Source organism: Lemur catta, chromosome 1 (assembly GCF_020740605.2).
Source record: "Lemur catta isolate mLemCat1 chromosome 1, mLemCat1.pri, whole genome shotgun sequence".
NCBI lineage: Eukaryota > Metazoa > Chordata > Mammalia > Primates > Lemuridae > Lemur > Lemur catta.
In genome coordinates, this window is record NC_059128.1 from 181,703,790 (window position 1) to 181,723,895 (window position 20,106).

Genomic DNA, 20,106 nt, shown 5'->3' on the forward strand with positions numbered 1-20,106 from the left:
TGATATAGCTCACATGAGAGCAGATTCAACTTGAGAATATGATGTAAAATTCTATAGTCGATAAATCAAAAAATCACTCTACTTTAGGCTAATTTATCCTTTTAAAATCCTTATTATAGTTTAGAAGAGGCGAAATCTCCATGCTTACTTTTTGTTTTCTTCACGGAAGTGAAAACTCCCAAACAGTTTGAATGTGGAACAAAACTAAGCTGTTACTAACCTGTTTGTCAGTAGCCGGGCAATTTTCTCAATGCCTTTCCTGACGTGTTTTAACATGATTTCTTAAGGGATCAGAATGAGGATTGCCCTGTTCTTTGTGGTACAATGAAAAGCTGAGATTCTTTTATTAAAATGAGGAAATTGGGACTGAAAAGAATCTTTTTTTCTTTTGGGCTCTTTTTTAGAAAAACATGTGGATGAACATTTATGAAACAAATTTCAGATCTGAGTCTTGGAAAACAATTATAAGGGACTCTGGATTTTACTCATCTGATAAAATAAACATAATAAGAAAAATTCACTAAATAGAACTGATTACCAAAACATCATTCCCTCGTTTGAAGGTACAATATGCAGTTTACATTTTCTGCCTGCCTGAGTTAGAAATGGTGAAGCCCCATGGCCCCGGTTTCAGAAAGTGGTGCCTCCCAAAGAGGATTTACGTATCTTATTGTCAACATTCGAATTTCAGCTTTTAATTCAAACCTCAGATTTAAGCAGAAGTATAATTACAGTCTCAATCAGTGCTGTGTCCTATCCAACCATGGCTTTTAAGAAAATTAAAAATTTTTCATTTACCTTTCATTGCTGTGGCTGGCTGTCCATTCACCTCATATGGGTGTCTTGAAGTTGAAACAGGCTTCTTGTCTCTAATTGAGAATAAACCTTGAAACTAAGATTGGCAGAGAAGTGGATTTTCTGATAAAGCATAAAAAATAAGCATCTTCTCCCCTGCCAGAGAAGGTAGGTGCCTCCCCTTCCCCTCTTGAGATTGCCCTTTGGGGCACCCTTTCAAAATCTCCTGCCCGAGAACAACTGGAGCAACTGGCTCTCTTGCTAATGTAAATGACTCACATCTAAGAGTAGGTGAGATTTGTAGACTGGGGAACAGTATTTCCTGAACCTGCAAGAATGAGATGGTGGTGATTCACCTGAAGGGAACACAGAGGGCTGGAACTTAGAATGCCAGAAGACTGCTTGAGTGGGGGATGAAATCTCAGGTTGGGGCCTACTAATTGGATCCAGTTTTTAGGTCTTGCTTTTTTGGGTGTGTGTTTCTTTTCTTTTTTTTTTTTTTTTTGCTTCCTCTTGCTAATTAGAAAAATATGTATCTGCAGCCTCCCTGCTCATTAAATTCTGTGTTAAAAGGAATAAGAATATATTTTATTAGGGATAAATTCTTTAAAAATATTCTACGTATTATTTAAAGACTAAAATCAAAATGCGTTTGTAGTAGTAATTGTTAACTTTGGAAACCTGTAGTCTTATTCGAGAATATGATGGAATCTATAAACCTGTTTTCACACATATGCAAATATAAATATGCAAAATATTTTAAAGTTATTTAGGGGGTCAGGGTCACTGAATTTCTCAAACACTGTTCTTCAGCATAACATAATTTGTTTTATTCTTTTTAAAAAGCATCCCACAATGACAAATTTATATAATCAATTCACTTTTTTTACTTTTAATTAATTTTAAGATGTTCAGATAAAAATCTTCAAAAGATTCTGTTATTTTCTTTTTTTCTTTTTTTTTTTTTCTTTTTTGAGACAGAGTCTCACTGTGTTGCCCGGGCTAGAGTGAGCGCCGTGGCGTCAGCCTAGCTCACAGCAACCTCAAACTCCTGGGCTTAAGCGATCCTACTGGCTCAGCCTCCCCAGTAGCTGGGACTACAGGCATGCGCCACCATGCCCGGCTAATTTTTTCTATATATATATTTTAGTTGTCCCTATAATTTCTTTCTATTTTTAGTAGAGATGGGGTCTCGCTCTTGCTCAGGCTGGTCTCGAACTCCTGACCTCGAGCGATCCACCCCCCTCGGCCTCTCAGAGAGCTAGAATTACAGGCGTGAGCCACTGCACCCGGCCTGTTATTTTCTTGAATGCAACATTTAAACAAATAAATAAAAAAACAAAATTCCACCAAATGGAATCAAAACCTGTTACCATCATGGATGAAGATAAATGAAAATAATAATCAAAGGTGAGAACTTTTTTGAAGTTAGTAAATCTGTAACAGGTATTACTTAGTGTTTACTTATGCCTTAAGGAAATAATGTATATATACTAGCTTTTCCTTCTGTGGTTGTACAGAAAACAAATGTATGTTTAACCTAAATATCAATAGTTGGTTGTCAAAATTATATTTCTTATATTGCCTTTTCCTAACCAAACCAAAACAGCAATTTAAATGTTATTTTCATTCTGTTTTACATAGATTAAGTATGTTTTCCATGAGTAGCTAGTCCTAGGTAGGGTCTTTGAATAAGAATTGGTGAACTTAATAGAGTCTCAATCTTATAAGAATTTGCCAGATTCACAAACAATCCTTTATGGAGGTTTGACTCTCCCTGTGCTATTTTGTACTACTTGCCCGTGGATTTCTCCTGTAGCATTTGAAGCCAGTTCCTACACTTTAAGCAGGAGGGTTATGCTATGCAGGCCTTAGTTTGGGAGACTTGTCCTTCTTGGGTTGAACTTTTTACCCTTTTCATTGTGATCCATAAATAATAAGTGATATACTGCTCATAATTTGAAATCTTGTTGCCAGAAGAACTAACTGCCAAGTCTTAAAAGCCTCGATTCAAAAGGAGAACGTCCCCTGGAGCCCCCTTAAAAGTGCATTGAGCAAAGACCTTCTCTGCAAGTTCTGAAGATTATCACCCCAGCTTTCTAGTGGTGTGTGTAAAATCATGGCAGGGAGTTTATTCGGACAAGTATTTGATAGGCTTCTATTATAAGACTAAAAGCAGTCTTGTCATATACCTTAAATTTTGGTATGTTTATTATCTGGGTTGATTTTTGTCTCATTAGGGTCAACTAATTTGATACTGATTTTTTACTTTCAAGAAAATGCCTTTCCTTTGTAGAGAGCTGCTGAAGTTTTTGATATATTTTTCTATTTTGAATTTGAAACGACAATTTTTTGATAATTCAGGATTATATTACCTGGTTTTGAGCTCCTTTTTAAAAAAAAGAGCCGATAAAAAGGGCATAGAATGAAAGGATTATGGTAAGCCCTTCTAAGTCTGAAGAAGGACCTGAGAGTTTTCTCTGTATAATGAAGCACCTAGACTTTGTATGTGTTGGTTTTTAAGTAAGAGGAGCTGCTATCCCTTCAGTAAGGGGTGGCCCCCTTTTTCTCCTGTTGAGGTGGGCTTGAGACAGAATGGGCTTTGCTCTTCCTTCATGACTTGGTAAACTGTGTCTGGGACGCTGGCATAACAGCTAGCTTCGGGTATTTCAGTGCTTCGCTGGCTGGCAGCTGAAATTAAGTCTAGTAATGGAAAAGTTAACATGAGGCAGCCTTTATGCATTAGTCTCAAAGTATATTATGCCTTTCTCAAGTTAGGACTTGTTAAAGCTGTTCTTACCTAACATTCAAAAAGAGGAGTACACGTTTAGTCACGAAGAAAGTGTAACGCTTTGATGAAAAGAACAGCTAGCAACTAGCCCATAACTTTATTATTGTTCACATCATTTGAACGGTAAACCTGAGTAATTTTTTTTCTGCTGATTTTTATAGTAAGTCTCACCTTTCATAAAAGTCCCAGCAGACTTGATAGCAATAATTTTCTTACCACTTCATTGGAAGATCCTGTTAAATGCAGGCCGGCTCTTTTAATAATATTGTTTAGCCATTACAAACCCCAAATTTATTTTGAATACAGGACAACATCCTGGGATATGTGTGTGCATGCTTGGGTGTCTACCACTTAAAAAATTTTTTCTGTTTTGCTTTTAGACTACGGTGATTGCTTTCCTTCCAACATTGTCTCTAAAGATGTTAGGCCTATAGACCAGTTGAATAGTTCAACTAGATTTCATCTAGATTTACAAGTTGTTACCATTTTTCACGGATAGTCTCCCCCCACCACCAGGGCACAGGCATAGTTTTTGGGGGAATCTGTTTAAAATTGCAGTCATTGTGACAAATGTATCACCCTTAATCACTTCAGCATATATTTCCCAAGAAAAGGGATATTCTCTTACTAATCACAATACTATTATCAGTCACGTGATTAATGTTGAAACAATAGTATTTAAAAATATTCAGTCTTCATTAAAATGTTGACAATTTCCCATTATCCTTTAGAAATTTTTTTGATGTGAAATCCAATCGATGATCACATATTGTTTTTAGTTTTACTATCTTTTTAGACTGTTTTATTCTTTAGAATAATCCCTCTGCTTTTTATTTTTATTTTAATCTCCTTAGCTTTTGAGAATTCATTCAATCTGTATTTGCTAGGTCCATCCTCTGGGACATGTAGCAAGAAGATACTTAAATGTTTCTCAGGCAGTGTGGACTTATTAGCCTGAAGTCTGCATTGGGTTTTGAAAATTTGAAGTCAAATAGGAATGTCTATAAACTTGTTTTTGAACACAGACACCTGGTTCATAGATCACTAACTGCAAAGTTAGTTAGAACCAAAATCACTTTTTCTTTGGGATATTGAATGACTCATTCAACTCTCTTGGCTTCAGGGTATGTAAAATGAGGATTCAGTTTTAGACACAGAAATTGGGACAAGGATTTCCACGATCTTACTGATTTTATTTTTCAAGATATATGCTTAAAAAGACAGAAGCCCTCAAGGAAAGAAAGAGTTTCTCACATCTTCCAAGGAATTAAAATTAGGTAAGATTACTGGTAAGACTTTCTTTTTCCTGAAATTAACTCTTTGCTCCTACTTCTCACTTTTTTGGTGTGAGACATTGGGCAAATGTAATACATATGCTTACCTTGGTCTTCTAGTGGTTTTTCCATGGCATATGACTTCTTTTTCCTTTTCTCCCTTGTCTGCATTGATGTGGACCTGGGGACAGTGCGTCCCCTTCTCCAGTGTCGGTAGGCGTAGCATTTGTGTTGTAATGTCATTTTTCTGTATCGCTAATCTCAGACACATCTATTTCTTGTTCAGGGAAAATGCACATATAAAGTGTGTCGTAGTCCTTTGCAGTACATGTGTCTTGAATGCCCCTCTCTTTTCCACGTGGTTAGAACATACTATAAGGATTGTATTAAAATCTTCACCAAATCTTACTGTTCCATCTCTGTACACAAGTCATTCTAATTGTGGCTCACATCCAGTAGCTGAAAATTTGTGCTGAGTATAGTTATTACAAACCCTTTAATATTCCTTTAATGAGACTAGTATCTTTGGGTCCCTATGTTTGAATTACTGTGTTTAGTCTGTCATTTGAAATGATTTGTATCTATTAGGTCTCCTTTACCAATAAAGCACTTACCTCTTGCTGGTATGAGAACTTGGTTTGTAATGGTCGGTTAAAGGGGAGGGATGGTTTGGAGATTGAGTCTGAAGATATGCCTACGTCTGGCTCTTGCCCTCTTATTGAAACTGTCTCCTATGCTGGGTGACTTCAGAAATCTTGCTTAGAAATCTCACCACTTTGGAAATCTTGCTTGTTAGAGGCAGTGTCAGGCCATGACAAGATTAGTGCCTGGGGTCAGGCAGACTCCAATTTGGCCTCTATCCTCTCCACTTAGTAGCTTTTTTACTTTGGGCAAATCATTAATATATCTGAGTCTCCATTTCTTTTGAAAAATAAGCATGGGAATGGCTACTATGTAAGGTTGTAAAACTTAAATGAGGTAATATATACAGGGTTAATTCATACTGTGTTGGGTTTTGGTTGGTATTTAAGGAGACAGTATGATTTTTCTCTTGTCAGAAGGTAGAGGGAGAGTGAGTAAGGGAATGAATGGGGTTATCTATATGCATGGTAGATTTGTAATAATTAAAAGTTGAAAATACTCCTCCACTCAGAAGTTGAAGTTTGTATTTAATATTTTGGTTGCCTCTGGAAAGCTCCTGATTCCTCACTAATGATGAACCAATGATTGCTTGAAATACTTTTTATTGTTTGTCTTGACAGTTTTCTTTCCTGTAAAGAAAGACATTAGGACACCTTTATCCTAGATCATCTGAAATTGTGGGAAAGTATAAATAATCTGAGGCCAGGCTATGTGAGGAGAGAAGGGAGGTGGTGTCACTAGGGTCACTGTGTTCAGGTTAATGCTTCATTTACTCATAGTTTGGGCATTTGGAAACTCAGTTACACAGTTAAATAGAATGAAAAGATAAATAGTTAAAAAAAACAGAGTTATATAGTTATATGTGATATAAATTCAATGCACAGGGCTAATATATTTTTTAAAAAAAACCATTGCTATAACAGTATTCAGATATACATTAGATAAAATTGCTTAGGATGGATACCACTAAGGAAAGTTGTGTAGAAACATCTAACTTTAAAACTGTCCGTTCACAAACTGGGGCACCACCTCAGCTCCTCCTTAAGGTAACCATTGACCTTATAGTTGTAGCTTCATCATATTTTACCTCTTCAAGATGTATGATTCTGTTGACTATCACTTCTTCCTTGAATCTCTCTTGTTCTTTGGTTTTCAGCACACTGGACCTCCTGTTTCTCCTTTGAGTTCATTAATATTACCTACTCCCCCCAGGTCCAGGCATCTTCCCCTGTTCCTCTTCTGTCTGCTCTGTGCATGAGACTCTTGGTTCTCTTCTCATTCCTTTTGCTCTCCCTGTCTCAGAAAAGATTATTCCTTTGGCCTCTAATCTAGCCCAAGGCTCTTCAGAGTCCATGTTTTGCCCCCTCTGCTAGCCTCCTTGACCCTAGCTCTCTCACTGATACCTCAAATTCAATATACCCGAAATTACTTCCATGCCTTCCTTCATTTCATGATCCAGCGGATCACCCAGGCTAACGATCTTCAGAGCAGTTGAGGGAGGAGGTGCAGGCTTTATGGATCCCACTGAGAATACATTTTACATATAATTCCCCCACTTTCAATGGTCTTGGACTCTAAATTTAAAACCTCTCTCTCTGAAAATGTTTGTAAGGTCCATGTCAGATTTTTTCCCCCCATGGCTCTTGCCTGCATAGATGGAAGACCTCTGTAATTGATCTCCTGGCCTCTCTGGCTCTTCCTTCAATCCAGAATCATTTTATCATTGACTAATTGATTTTCCTAAAGCACAGCCTAGAGCATTCAGTTCTTTACCTTCAAAACCAGCGAAGTCCAGATGCCTCAGTACAGTGCTTGGCTGTATGATACTGCATCGCCGTCCCAAGTGTGTTTTCTCTGTCGCCTGCTGCAGGCTCAGGCCCTCTGTGTCCCTTATGCTCCAGCCACAGCATGGTACCACCCCTCCCTGGGCCTTCCTCGAAACTCCTCTTTGTGTTGTAGCAGTGTTCCTTTTTGAATTCTCTGTTTCTCCCTTAAGTCTCAGTTCAAAGTCCCATCTCTTGTGAGCCCTTCTTCGTTTTCTTCATTTGGTATTGGCTTCCTTTTTCTCTGATCTCCCGTGGTGTGTTAATTATGTCTCATCCACTTAGCACATCTAGATTCATTATAGTCTATGTCCCTTACCAGTGTGTAGTTTAGCAGTGTGCAACCCAAGTAGACAAAGGAGTGACTGACTAAATGAACAAATGAATCCCTCTTGGGGATTTTACTCCCCTTCAGAGCTCTCAAGTGCTGGAGGGACCTCCTAAAGTACTCATAGGGTGCCACAGTTGAACCACTCATACCCCTGAGGTTGTTGAAGCTCATTCACATTGAGACCTCTCTGTTCATCCCCATGAGCTACCTCCTTACCATTCTTCCTAATGAGGCATGATGTCAACCTTTGAGGAATTTTGCACAGCCTGACTTATATGACAGAGGCAGCGTACCAGGGTAGTTGAGGTGCTGCTCTTGAGGCGACCTGCCTGGGTTTTAGTCCCAGGTCTGCCCCTGTTTGCTGGTGACTGGTGGGCACCATGGGCAAGCTATATGTTTGCTTTGTGCTTCAGTTTTCTTATTATTTTTAACAGGAAGCCTAATAGTATCTGTCTCATAGGGTTGTAGTAAAAATTACAAAGATGATAACCTTGTACGGTGCCTAGCACAGTGCCTGGCACATAGCAGGCATTCAGTAAATCAGTGTAAGCTGCTGGGCTAAGGTCCTGGGAGGTTCTTGCTAGCTTCTAGGTCAGGGCTTATTAGCCTACAGCACCTGGGATGGATACAACCTACGCGTGCATGTGTTGTTTTATGGGGTCAGGGAGTGTGGGGGTGGCTACGGATGTTTAAAAAATAACAGGAAACATAACAAAGGAGATTGGGGTTATGATTTTTCCTGAGAACATTAGAAGATCTGAGATTGTAAATATGGTGGTTAATAACATGGGCTCAAAAGCCAGAGTTTGAGTTAGAGCCCCACCCCTGCTACTTGGAAGCTATGTGACGCAGTGTAAGTTACTTAACCCTTTTGTTTCTCAACTTCTTGATCTCTAAAATGCAGATAATAATAGCACTTCATAGGCTACCTGGGAAGGAAGGAGATATGTATTTAAAGTTCTTTGTACAACTGCCTAGTACACTGTAAATAGTAAGTAATGTGTAATGCTTTTGTTTATTGCTGCTAAATACAGATCTAGCAATCTGTGTTTTCAGAATCCCTCCAGCTGATTCTGATACCCACTAAAGTTTCCAAATAAGATTTGTATTAGGTGTCCATGTAAAATTTATAATGTTGAGGTGTGTTTCTAGGCACTTCAAATGATTTATAAGTTCTACATCTTCCTTAGTAGGGCTACTGTCTTCTAAACATGTGTTTTCTTAAATATTAGATGCTACTTGATTTGGGCTTTTCTGTTCTGAATGTTCTGTTAAGATCCATGTGAACTTTGATATATTAGCTTGCTAGGGGAATACAGTTTACCTGCAGTAATGTTTAGACATTTTTAGAAAGAAAAGTTTAGAAAGTTATGAAAGGAACATCTTTTAAATGGATATAGATCATATAATATAACGGAATCAATAAGATTGAATGATTTTTTTTCATGGGTTATGATGTAGTGACTTTATCTGCCTTCCAACTTCCATGAGTTGAGAATTCATGCTGCTTCTTGGCATCATACTTCTTACTTTACAGTAATTTTCTGTCGCTTCTCAGGAATTCTCCTGTGTGTGGCAATTACACTCCATTCACCACCCGCCTTTGCCTGAAGGTTATTGGGAAGACCTTATCCTGTTTATCCAGTAAAAATAAATGCATTTTAACTTTTTACAAAAGCTCACATGCTACATCAAAGCTATCATTTTTTTTCCCTTTTTATTCTTTTCTGTGCATCCTTTATGCCCATATTATAGCATCCCATTCTTTTAGAATTTAGTATTTCTGATTGGTAGTTTAAGAAGTTCTTCATTTTGTGAATGTGATTTTTAAGATATCTCTAATATGCCTCTTCTCCAGGTTCTTGATATAGATTATTTCATTCTCCAGATCAGGCACTTTGCCTTTGACTATGTTATTATTATAATGGACTGAAGTGTTCGTATTTATGGAGGACAGATTTGCTCTTGGAATTTTATCTTGAAAGATATTTCTAAAAAATTGCATATATTAGCTGTACCCACATTCAATAAAGATTGAAAATGTCATTAGAAGTGAAATACGTAAGTTACATCACCAAATATAGCTTGATAATACGGGTGGCTTAGATGCAGTTACTTATGAATACACTTGTGATTGTATAATGCATTCAGTAGAGGTACTATGGATTTAGTGACATTCCTAATAGTAATGATGATTTAATTTATTTATTTGAGAGAATGAAAATCAGACATCAAGAGTACTTTCTAAAGGAGAGTTTTGGTGATTGTTGTATGCTACAGTTACAAATTTTGCTTAACCAATACTGACAGTGCATAGCTAAAGCATTATGTCAATAGCTTTAAAACTAAAATGTTAATAGACAGTAGCCCCTGAGTTACATATGTACTATTTAATGGTCCTGTTTTTTCATAACCATTCACTAGGGAATCCAGGAACATCACCAATCCTCAGGCCCCTACATGCACATAATAGGAGAGCAACAGAAAAGAGCACGTACTTTCTTTCCTAGAAATTTATATCATCTTTTGATAATAAAAACATCAATGAGAATGCTTCTCCAGCACAAAATAATAAAATCCATTTGGATTATTTTATCAGGCATTTATTGATTGCACAATCAGATAGTCTCCGCCCTCAAAAATATACATAGGTTATTAAAAGAATAGATACAAATGTAAGCAAGTAATTACAATGCATTGTGATAAGTTTCATAATTGAGGTGTGACAACATACAGATGAAGAAATGATTGGGTTTGAGGGGGTGATAGGAAATTGGCCAGGTAAGATTTCATACAGTAAGTGATGGCAGTGTAGGGTTTCACAGAGGGATAAGAGTTTTCTTGGTGAGTCAGAGGGGAATGTACACATTAAATGGCACAGGGGCAAAAAGGAGCATGACATTTTCTGAAAGAAATTTATACAAGAGTGTAAAGTTCAAGGGATGGAAGAGCTAGGGCCTTTGGGATCATAGGAGGAGGTCACAGGATTGGAAGCCTGGACTTCACTTTATGTTGGTTATGTTGTAGCTAGTGGTATATTTACAGAGCATGACTATTCCTTTGTGTATTTTCTCTAGAAGATATAAATTATCATCTCCAATTCCAGAAAACCTCTTTTTACTTTTTTGAGCCACCAAAGGATCCAGGAAAAAATGTGGAGGTAAATAAGTACAAGTAGGTCACCACGCTTTGAAAAATCTCTCAAAATGCATATTACTGTTTACAGGTCAGCAATTACATCTGTATATGCACCAAGAATAGCAATTCTATCTAAAATATCTGTAGACCGTGGTCTCTGGGGAGTATGAGTATTGTGGAAGATATCCAGAAAACATGACATGTCTGACTTTCAAGAATCCTAGCCATCTTTGAGGGCTACTGTCAAGAATACAGCTAACTAGTAAAGGGAAATCTACATTGAAGACCCTAACACACACCCAAATAGTAGACATAATTATTTTTAATGATAGGTGGGTCAAGGGAATAGAGGTTGTGGCTTAGCAAGGCTTTGCTCAGTAGGTGGCATGTTCAGCTGCCATTAGACTATTTGTTGGACAGAGGGACAGTTCCAAAGAATAGTAACACAGCATTCCTTCACTTGAATTGTACACACTTAGGGTGTAAGCCAAGTAGGTTAATAATGGTGCTTGTGCCTCCTATGTTATTTTGTTGTAATGTGGAAGAGGCTGTTTATAATTGCAAGGAGAAAAGCCTTCATCCAGGATTTCACAGGTCTTTCTGATCCACTTTGGATCCATATGTAGCATCCCTTTCAACCTCTGGTGCTCACCTTTCAACAATGGACTTTGGAGGTTGGGGTTGTTTGGTTGGTTGTTTGTTTAAAATCAGCAAGTATCCACATTTATGGGACACAAAAGCAATAGTATTGTTTGAATTCTGTGTGTAAAAGAATGTGAGAAGGTGTTTGGAAGGAAGGATTTTAGAGATATGCATTTCTCCTTAATCTTTTCCAAAGTTTAAGTGACTACTCTTGAAAAGATGACCTCTAGTGGCCGTTTGTTTCCTGTTGCATTCTCTCTCTCTCTTTTTTTTTTCTGAGACAGTCTCTGTCTGTCATCCTGGCTAGAGTGCAGTGGCTTCATCATAGCTCACTGCAGCCTCAAACTCCTGGGCTCAAATGATCCTCCTGCCTCAGCCTCCCGAGTAGCTGGTACTTACAGGCATGGGCCGTGAAACCTGGCTAATTTTTCTATTTTTAGTAGAGACAAGGTCTTGCTCTTGCTCAGGCTGGTCTTGAACTCCTGAGTTCAAGTAATCCTCCCACCTCGACCTCCCAAAGTGTTAGGATTACAGTTGTGAGCCACTGCGCCCTGCTGCATTCTCTTAATAGATTGATGTAGAGCTAAAATTTATGTAATCTTTTCTGTACACCGGGATAATAAAATCTAAGGGAGCATTTGTCCCAATTCTTTTTTTATTGCTTAAATTTTCTTTCCAAATAAATTATCTTTTGCAGTCTCATCAATAAATAGAAGTTAACCATATGGAACATTGTTAGCTTAGGGTTATATTGTCTGTCTGACTGCTATGATTTTCGTGGCCTGGTGCTGTGGTCTTTTTCCCTCTCATGCATGGTAGCCTTTCTGTGAATTTTTTACATAAGAATATATATATTAAGGGATCCATACAAATGTTAGTTGCTGCCAAAAAGAGAGTTGTTTCTTTAGCAATAAACAGTTGATTTTGCAGTCTGCAGTCAGTCTTACTGTTGGTTTGACTCTGAGTATATGGAACTCTGGCAAAATGAAACGGAGCAAAACATATAAAGAAGACAGCCACAACAACAAATACCTTGCCTTTCAGCTTTTTGTTGTTTTTGCTGTCCTTACTTTTGCACTTTCTATATGAATTGTATACTTTTTTTGCAATCACCACATAAAACAGAAGCATTAGGGCAAAAACAGCCCAGAAAATAAACTGGCATATGTAATTTACTATTTGATGCCATTTCAGCCCCAGAGGACCCTTTAAGGAGGCACACTTTCTCACGGATGATGGTGTTGCTTCTTTGTTGCTCAAGATCATATTTGGCAGGGAGATGAGGAACAGAAGGGACCAGATGAGAATTGAGACCCTTTTTGCAAAGACAGGTTTTTTTATGAAGGCACTTTGAAAAGGTCTGATGATCTTGAGGAACCTGTCAAAGGCGATGAGGCCTAGCAGCATGATGCCCACATACATGGTCTCGTAAAAGATCACTGAAGAGAAGCGGCACACGAAAGCTCTGAGTTGCCAGGGCGCAAGGTGTGAGTCGGAGAGGATTTTGAAAGGAAGCGTGAGTGTCATTATCAAGTCGGCCACCAAAGTGTTTTTGAGGTAGACGATGAAGGTGGAGGAGCTGGGGATGTGAACGAACACCCACAGGGCCAAAGTGTTCAGCAGGATGCCAGTGAGGAAAACCACCAGGTAGAGGGCTGGGAACACCAGCTGCACTATCCGCGTGTCTCTGGGACACCGCTCAGACCCATTGAAGCCCTGTATCACCGTGGTATTCATGGTTTCCGGTCAGCTATCATAAATAAACATGTACACAAACAGAGGAAAGCAAAAAGTCCTTCATGATTCGCAATTGCTATTTTTAAAAAGCAGACATTAGATTTATAGCATATTAACATCCTACATTTTTTAATACATTCAATAGATCTTTTAAGAAGGCAGATAATATTTCTAGCTAGAATTTTTAAAGCACATAATACATTTTTTGGTACTTTTAACAGTACCATTACTTTCACACCCTTGTGAAATCCAAATAACAGGTTCTACCTCATTCACAAGTGCTACTTTTAACACAGCAGTAAAACAAAGCCCCACTTAAGAGATAATGATACATTCTTTATTATTAATCCATCAGATTGCTGTAAATTATGTAATTTCTTATGCTCATAACCTATAGTTTGTAATTAACTTTAAAGCATACTCCACCTTTTATAAGCACGCACACTTATAATAAAATTAGAAATTCACCTGTGTTTGGAGGATACTCAGTCTGTGTCTCCTGGTGGTGGCAGTTAGTTGAGAAAAGAAAGCGCATGTGAAGCAAGTGTCGTTCTGCTTTCTTATACCGGGTTTCCTTCCTCATTTTCACTTGTGTAATGTGACTCATTAGAACATCTTCATATTCAAACCTTTGGGAGATTTGCAATATGCTCTTTGATTTCAAACCTATGTGCTGTTGATCTACTAGAACTTGAACAAATGAGCTTATTTGCAGTTATCTTTATATTTCCTCATCATAACTTTCCTGAAGTTTATCTTCTTGATCTACATGTTCAATGAACTTTTTTGAGTGCCTCTTGTATAAAATAATAGGAGGTAGAAATATGAAGAAAATAGTCCCAAATTACAATAAGTAATTGTAGAAGAATAAGGCTTGATTCTAAAATCAGACAGAGTCATCTGCTGACCTTGTTGACCAGATTTGCCAGTAATTTGTGTTCAGGAGGATGGCCTGTTTATATCTGTAGGCATTTGTCTTAGTCTTTTGGTTTTAGGATCTCTGAGAGTTAACATGACATATTTTCTAAGAGGTAAGGGCTGTTAGACCCAGATTTTGGGGGGTAAAATCCCAGATCCACAAATTATTTGATACTAGATTAAGGACAAATGATTTAACAGCTCTGTGTCTGTTTCCTCATCTGTGTAATGGGTTTGAAAACAGAATCTGCCTCATAGTGTTGCTAAGAGAATGAATTGTTTGCCTAGAATAATGCTTGACATGTAGGAAGCTCTAAAAAATGTTAGCCATTCAATGATATGGGAGTGCATTACAGAGTTGAACAGAGATGTTATACTGTTTCACTTATTAGAAAGATTTTGGAAATCTTTTCTGAGTTCAGTGTTGTACTTAAAGTACAGAAGACTTCAGGGATTTCATCAATCAACATTGGACCAAAGTCTATAAAATTTTTCCTTTAAATCTCTTTGAGTTTAAAAAGGTGTTATTGCTACTTTCATGTGGAAAACGTTATTCATGACAGAAGGGCTTCCTTGGAATCGTATGTAAAGGAAAAGAGGAAATTAACAGATCTTATGGTGGATGCGGAGTTCTCCACAGTGACTTTCATTTCGTATTTCTTGCCACAAGTTTTACCATAGAGTCGGACTAGACTGTGGGGTGGGTTGATCAGAAATTTTTGGGTGACTTGGCATCAGATTCTAGGAATAAAAATTTTGTATCCCCCTGGGCATTTTAAAGTATGAAATACTACAATGCCTGATAATTTTGGTTGGCACTACCCAATGGGGGAACAGTTTGACTCAAATAAATTGATCCTCAGGAGGACAGATTCAAGATTTCATTGATATAATGTAACATAATTTAAACGTGTATCTTTTTGTTTGCTTCAACAGAGGTGGAAAAAACAAACTTTTAAATTTTTTCTTTTATAAGTAGTAAAATTTAACCTCTAAATTTAATTGTAAGTTTCCCTACTGCCCCAAGTCCATTTTCTATAGGAAGATATGGAATAGTTTCATTTTAAACAAGGGAAATTCTGTATGGGATGGTTTCATAATATGAAAACTGGAAACCACATTTCAGTCAAATTTCAAAATATCAAATTGTGGGAAACTTTCCAAAGAGGAACTGATTTACAGTGCCCATTTGTAGAGTTATGGAAGTATGTTCTCGTAATGTGGCAGGTATCAAAGTGTTGACCATAGTAAACATCCAATAGATCATTTATTTCTGTATGTTCATGCCTATTAGGTATTAGCTGATTTTTCCCTTAGTTCACAGTAATGCCGGCACCTGCTGGAGGAGGTGGTTTGCCCTTGAGAGCAGAACGGATTATCTGCTCAGCAGAGTGGATAGGAGCACCGTCTTGGGAGCCAGAGTGTCTGAACTCACTTCCTGTTTCCAACTTTTAATTTTCTTGTGACCTTGGGTGCGCTATTTATGCTTGCTATGAAATAGTTGCCTTCTCTTTACAGCGAAAATAAATAATAGTATCTGCTTTATAGGGTTATTCAGAGAATAAAATAAGTGAACATTCACCAAGTGCTTAGAATGCCTGTCATGTAGTAGGTACTATATAATGTAGGTTTCTTGTTCAATGAAATTAAATTAAAAGAAAATTGGAATATTGTGCATACCTGTGGGGATATCAAACAAAAGGAGGCAAGACTCAAAGAAGATATAATGAGAGGTCCCAGATATTAGGAGCCTACCAAGTGGGAGTAAACTAAACATTTAAAATCCTATTGCGCTCCAAGGAAGTGTACTTAAAATCAGTAAAGTCACACTAGGTATACTTTTTTAAGTGCTTATATTATCTTATTTAGTCTTTACAACAGTCCTCAGAGATCAGTTCCATTTTAGAGTTAAGAAAATTAAAATGCAAAAGTTAGACAGTTTTCCCAAAGTCATGCAACCCAAGCCTGCTGCAAACTCATGCAGTCTGGTTCCAGAGCCCATACTTGGAGCCTGCCTCACTCTCCTCCCTTCCAGAAGCCATAGATAGGGTAAATACAGAATTGTATACCAAATTTTGGAGTTCTTGAGATGGAAGGAATGAGCTCTGATGCTCTGATGCACAAGAAGGAACAATCAACTACAAAGTTTAATGGACTTGTGAGACTTCTGCTACAAAGTGAGGTTTGATTTTGAAAACTTCTTCAGTTGGTTCAAAGCGGTAGGATCAAGAAGGATTCCAAGGCTGGACATGATGGCGCATGCCTGTAATCCTAGCACTTTGGGAGGCCAAGCCAGGAGGGTTGCTTGAGCTTAGGAGTTCAAGACCAGCCTGAGCAAGAGTGAGACCCTGTCTCTACTAAAAGTAGGGCGTGGTGGCACATGCCTGTAATCCCAGCTACTTGGAAGGCTGAGGCAGAAGGATCCCTTGAGCCCAGGAATTGGAGGTTAAAGTGAGCTATGATGAATCCAGTGCACTCTAACCCAGGTGGCAGAGCGAGACCCTGTCTCAACAACAACAACAACAAAATTCACATCTACATCTAACTCTATACACTGACTTGCTAAAAGCTGTCTCAGAATCTTTTGCTGCTCCTTAGACTCTGTCTTAATGTCGATGTTATTGGACCATTTCATAATGTGGCATATTCAAAGAAAACAGTGTTTTTGAGGGACCATGTTATTTGGCAATGTTTTAGAGTCAATATATACTATTACTTTCTTTTTTTCCTGACTTCTGAACCAATTGAAAAATTATACATAGAATTCGGGGATTGCTTCAACCCAGGAATTTGAAGTTACAGTGAGTTGCCCGGGCTAGAGTGAGACTTTGTCTCAAAAAAAAAGAAAAGAAAAGAAATAAAATAAAATAAAAGAGGGAATATACAATGAAAGATCACTGAAATTAGCGTGCCAAATGGCAATAAATTATTGTTTTAATTTTGGTTTCCTTTGGGATTTCTCAGTTGGATCGAAGTTAACAGTCCGTGAGTTCTTGTTGATGTGAGTAACCAGTACCATGTCTATAATATCTGAAAAGATGAGGAAGTTTTTGCTTTCATTTGGGATGAAAGTTGAAGTGGTAACTCCTATACTTCTATACTCACAGAAAAGATTTTTATTTCCCATCAAAGTATACCATGGTACTTTCTCAGATTATGTGAAATTGTTTTAAAATTCCATACTAGATTAATCAAAAGTGGTATAATAAGCTGAAATAAGTTATGCAATTTATCAATAAATGTAGCAGTCTGTTTTTAAAATAAAATCACTATTAGAAAATCTCTACATGTAACTAAAAATAGGCAATAATTTCACTGTTATCTGAAACATTTAGTTTCAAACTTTTTATTACAAAAGGAAATCGTGTTTAAAAATTCAAACACATATATAGTACAAAGTGCAAATTAATCCCCCTTATATATACATACCAATGTATATGTGTACAAATATATACAAATATATATATTTACATTTATTTGCATATTAGATCTTTGTTTCATTCCATGTTAGTACATGTAGACTGACCTAACTTTTAAAAATTGGTTACACTATATCATTTACTACAGTTCAGTTGTTTCTAATGGGCATTTAGTTTGTTTACGATTTTTCTCTATTAAAAACAATACTGGCCAGGCAGGCACAGTGGCTCATGCCTGTAATCCTAGCATTCTGGGAGGCCAACTTGAAGTCAGGAGTTAGAGACCAGGCTGAGCAAGAGTGAGAACCTGTCTCTACTAAAAATAGAAAGAAAAAAAATTAACCAGGCAACTTAAAAATAGAAAACATTAGTCGGGTGTGGTGGTGCATGCCTGTAGTCCCAGCTAGTAGTCCCAGCGACTTGGGAGGCTGAGGCAGGAAGATTGCTTGAGTCCAGGAGTTTGAGGTTGCTGTGAGCTAGGCTGACTCCAAGGCACTCTAGTTTGGGCAACAGAGTGACACTCTGTCTCAAAACAAAACAAAACAATACTGTAGAGCTGTGGTCCCCACCCCCCTGTTAGGAAGTGGGCTGCACAGCAGGAGGTGAGCTGTGGGTCAGCAATGGGAACTTCATCTGTATTTACAGCTCATCCCCATTGCTCACCATTCCCTCCTCCCCAAGTCTGTGGAAAAATTGTCTTCCATGAAACCAGTTCCTGGTGCCGAAAAGGTTGGGGACTGCTGCTGTAGAGCACATATGTATCAATATATTTTTGAATATTTGTCTGGCATATTTGTAGGAAGTTTCCTAGAATTAGGATTGCTGGATCAAAAGTTATGTGTCAAAATAGTGGATGTTCCAATAGTTTTCTAGAGAGATTATACCAATTTGTAGTCTCAACAATAGTGGGGTTTTCCAACACTATCATTAAAAGTCTTTTTAATCAATTTAAAAATTATAGGCTGAAAAAGCTGTGCTATATAAATATTAAATTATTTGCTTATTAATGATGGTATGTATCTTTTTATATTTTTTTGACCATTTTTATTGCTCTTGGAAATTGACTTTTCATGCTCTTTCTTCATTTTTAAAAATCAGTCTATTTCTCAGTTGCTATTGATTAGTAAGTGTATTTTCAAATTTTAATTCCCGGTGGCAGCTTTGCAAGCCCACCTTGGGTATTGCCAGCCAATGATGATCAGCCACAGCTACAAGCATACAATGTGTAATGATTGAGTGCAAAGCTACTGAAACACCCAGATGCATGAAGAAAGGGTTCTTCTTCTGCAAAGAGTTTTTCTTGTTGTTTTTAAAGTACTGATCCATGGGTTAGAATGTCCTTATGTTGTGCGGGCAGTGCAGGCGCCATCACAGCAACTCAGCTCTGTTGTTGTAGCACAAAAGCAGTCATAGATAAAAACCAAATGGGCATAATTGTGTTCCAATAAAACCTTATTTATGGATGCTGATGTTTGAATTTCATATAAATGTCATATGACATGAAATTTTATTCTTTTGATTTTTTTTCTCACAAACCTTTGAAAAAGGGCATGTGCAATATTCTGATAGAAGAATGCAGTTTGCTGATTAAATCAGAGTAATCGGAATATCCCTCATCTCAAGCATTTATCGTTTCTTTGTGTTAGAAACATTCCAATTCTGCTTTTTTAGTTATTTTGAAATATGCAATAAATTATTAACTATCGTCACCCTGTTGTGCTCCTGAATACTAGATCTTATTCCTTGTATCTAATAGTATTTTTGTACCCATTAACCATGCCCTCCTTATCCCTTCCTCCCCACTACCCTTACCAGCCTCTGGTAGCCATCATTCTGCTCTCATAAATATGTGCAACTATTATGTGCCTGTAACAATTAAAAATTAAAAAAGAATTAAAAAGCAGTCTTAGATCACAAACTGTACAAAAACAGGCAGTGGGTTGGGATTTGGCCTGTGGGCTGCAGTTTGCCGATACCTGCTTTAGACTTTTTCTGTAAGAAACCACTGAGAAACTGCCAGTAAGCAGCCTCGTTAGGACTTGTAAGCCACTAAGGCCATGGACAAGACTTTATTTTGTTGTCTCATCTTCTGAACTTTTCACTTCTCTCCTTGAGTCTGCAGAATTTGGCTTCATTTAAAAAAAAAAAAGGTAGTATGAAATGTGAGGTTATTATGTATATTAAAATGGCTAAAGCTGGAGATAGTGACATTTTCTATGTATAGTGAGCACTCTGTAAATACTAACCTCTAAGACTGTCTTGATTCAATTTGATGTTTGATGTAAGAGTATATGATGTCTAATGTCTTGGAATAAAAAAATTCCAGCAAAGTATCATTTAGAGTTTAATGTGAAAATTTCCTGTTGTATATACATACTTATAAAATACAGGTAACCACAAATACTTTGCAGTTATTTTTACAAAAATATATCATTAGCATTTTTGGTTTTTTTCTCTCTCGTAGAAATTATCATCTCAGTGAATTACAGGGTGTCCCAAAAGTCTACATACATAGGGAAAATGGGAAATTGTACACCCTATAATATAGTCCAGAGAAAGATTGTTCCAGTAGTCTTTGTCTACCCTGCAGTCTCCC

General features: G+C 37.4%; 3 protein-coding genes across 3 annotated transcripts in view; 1 reads left to right on the plus strand and 2 right to left on the minus strand.

The window, feature by feature from the left end:
* The window catches only part of GPR87 (G protein-coupled receptor 87), a 35,089-nt gene extending 21,421 nt beyond the window's left edge, over positions 1 to 13,668 (minus strand). Inside the window, exon 1 of the mRNA XM_045539473.1 lies at positions 13,642 to 13,668. The gene's annotated coding sequence lies outside the window, so the exon portion shown is untranslated. The remainder of the gene's footprint in view (positions 1 to 13,641) is intronic.
* The window catches only part of MED12L (mediator complex subunit 12L), a 313,159-nt gene that overhangs the window by 201,729 nt on the left and 91,324 nt on the right, over positions 1 to 20,106 (plus strand). The window lies entirely within an intron of this gene.
* Positions 11,915 to 13,702, minus strand: P2RY13 (purinergic receptor P2Y13). The gene is made up of 2 exons (XM_045539478.1): positions 13,642 to 13,702; positions 11,915 to 13,186 (listed from the first exon to the last, which is right to left on the minus strand). The coding sequence occupies exon 2, from the start codon at positions 13,171 to 13,173 to the stop codon at positions 12,172 to 12,174; it is 1,002 nt and encodes a 333-aa protein (XP_045395434.1). The 5' UTR covers positions 13,174 to 13,186; positions 13,642 to 13,702; the 3' UTR covers positions 11,915 to 12,171.

What these genes read in the sequence shown, in the direction of transcription:
- P2RY13 (XM_045539478.1), bottom strand. Translation starts at nt 13,173, where the DNA reads ATGAATACCACGGTGATACAGGGCTTCAATGGGTCTGAGCGGTGTCCC.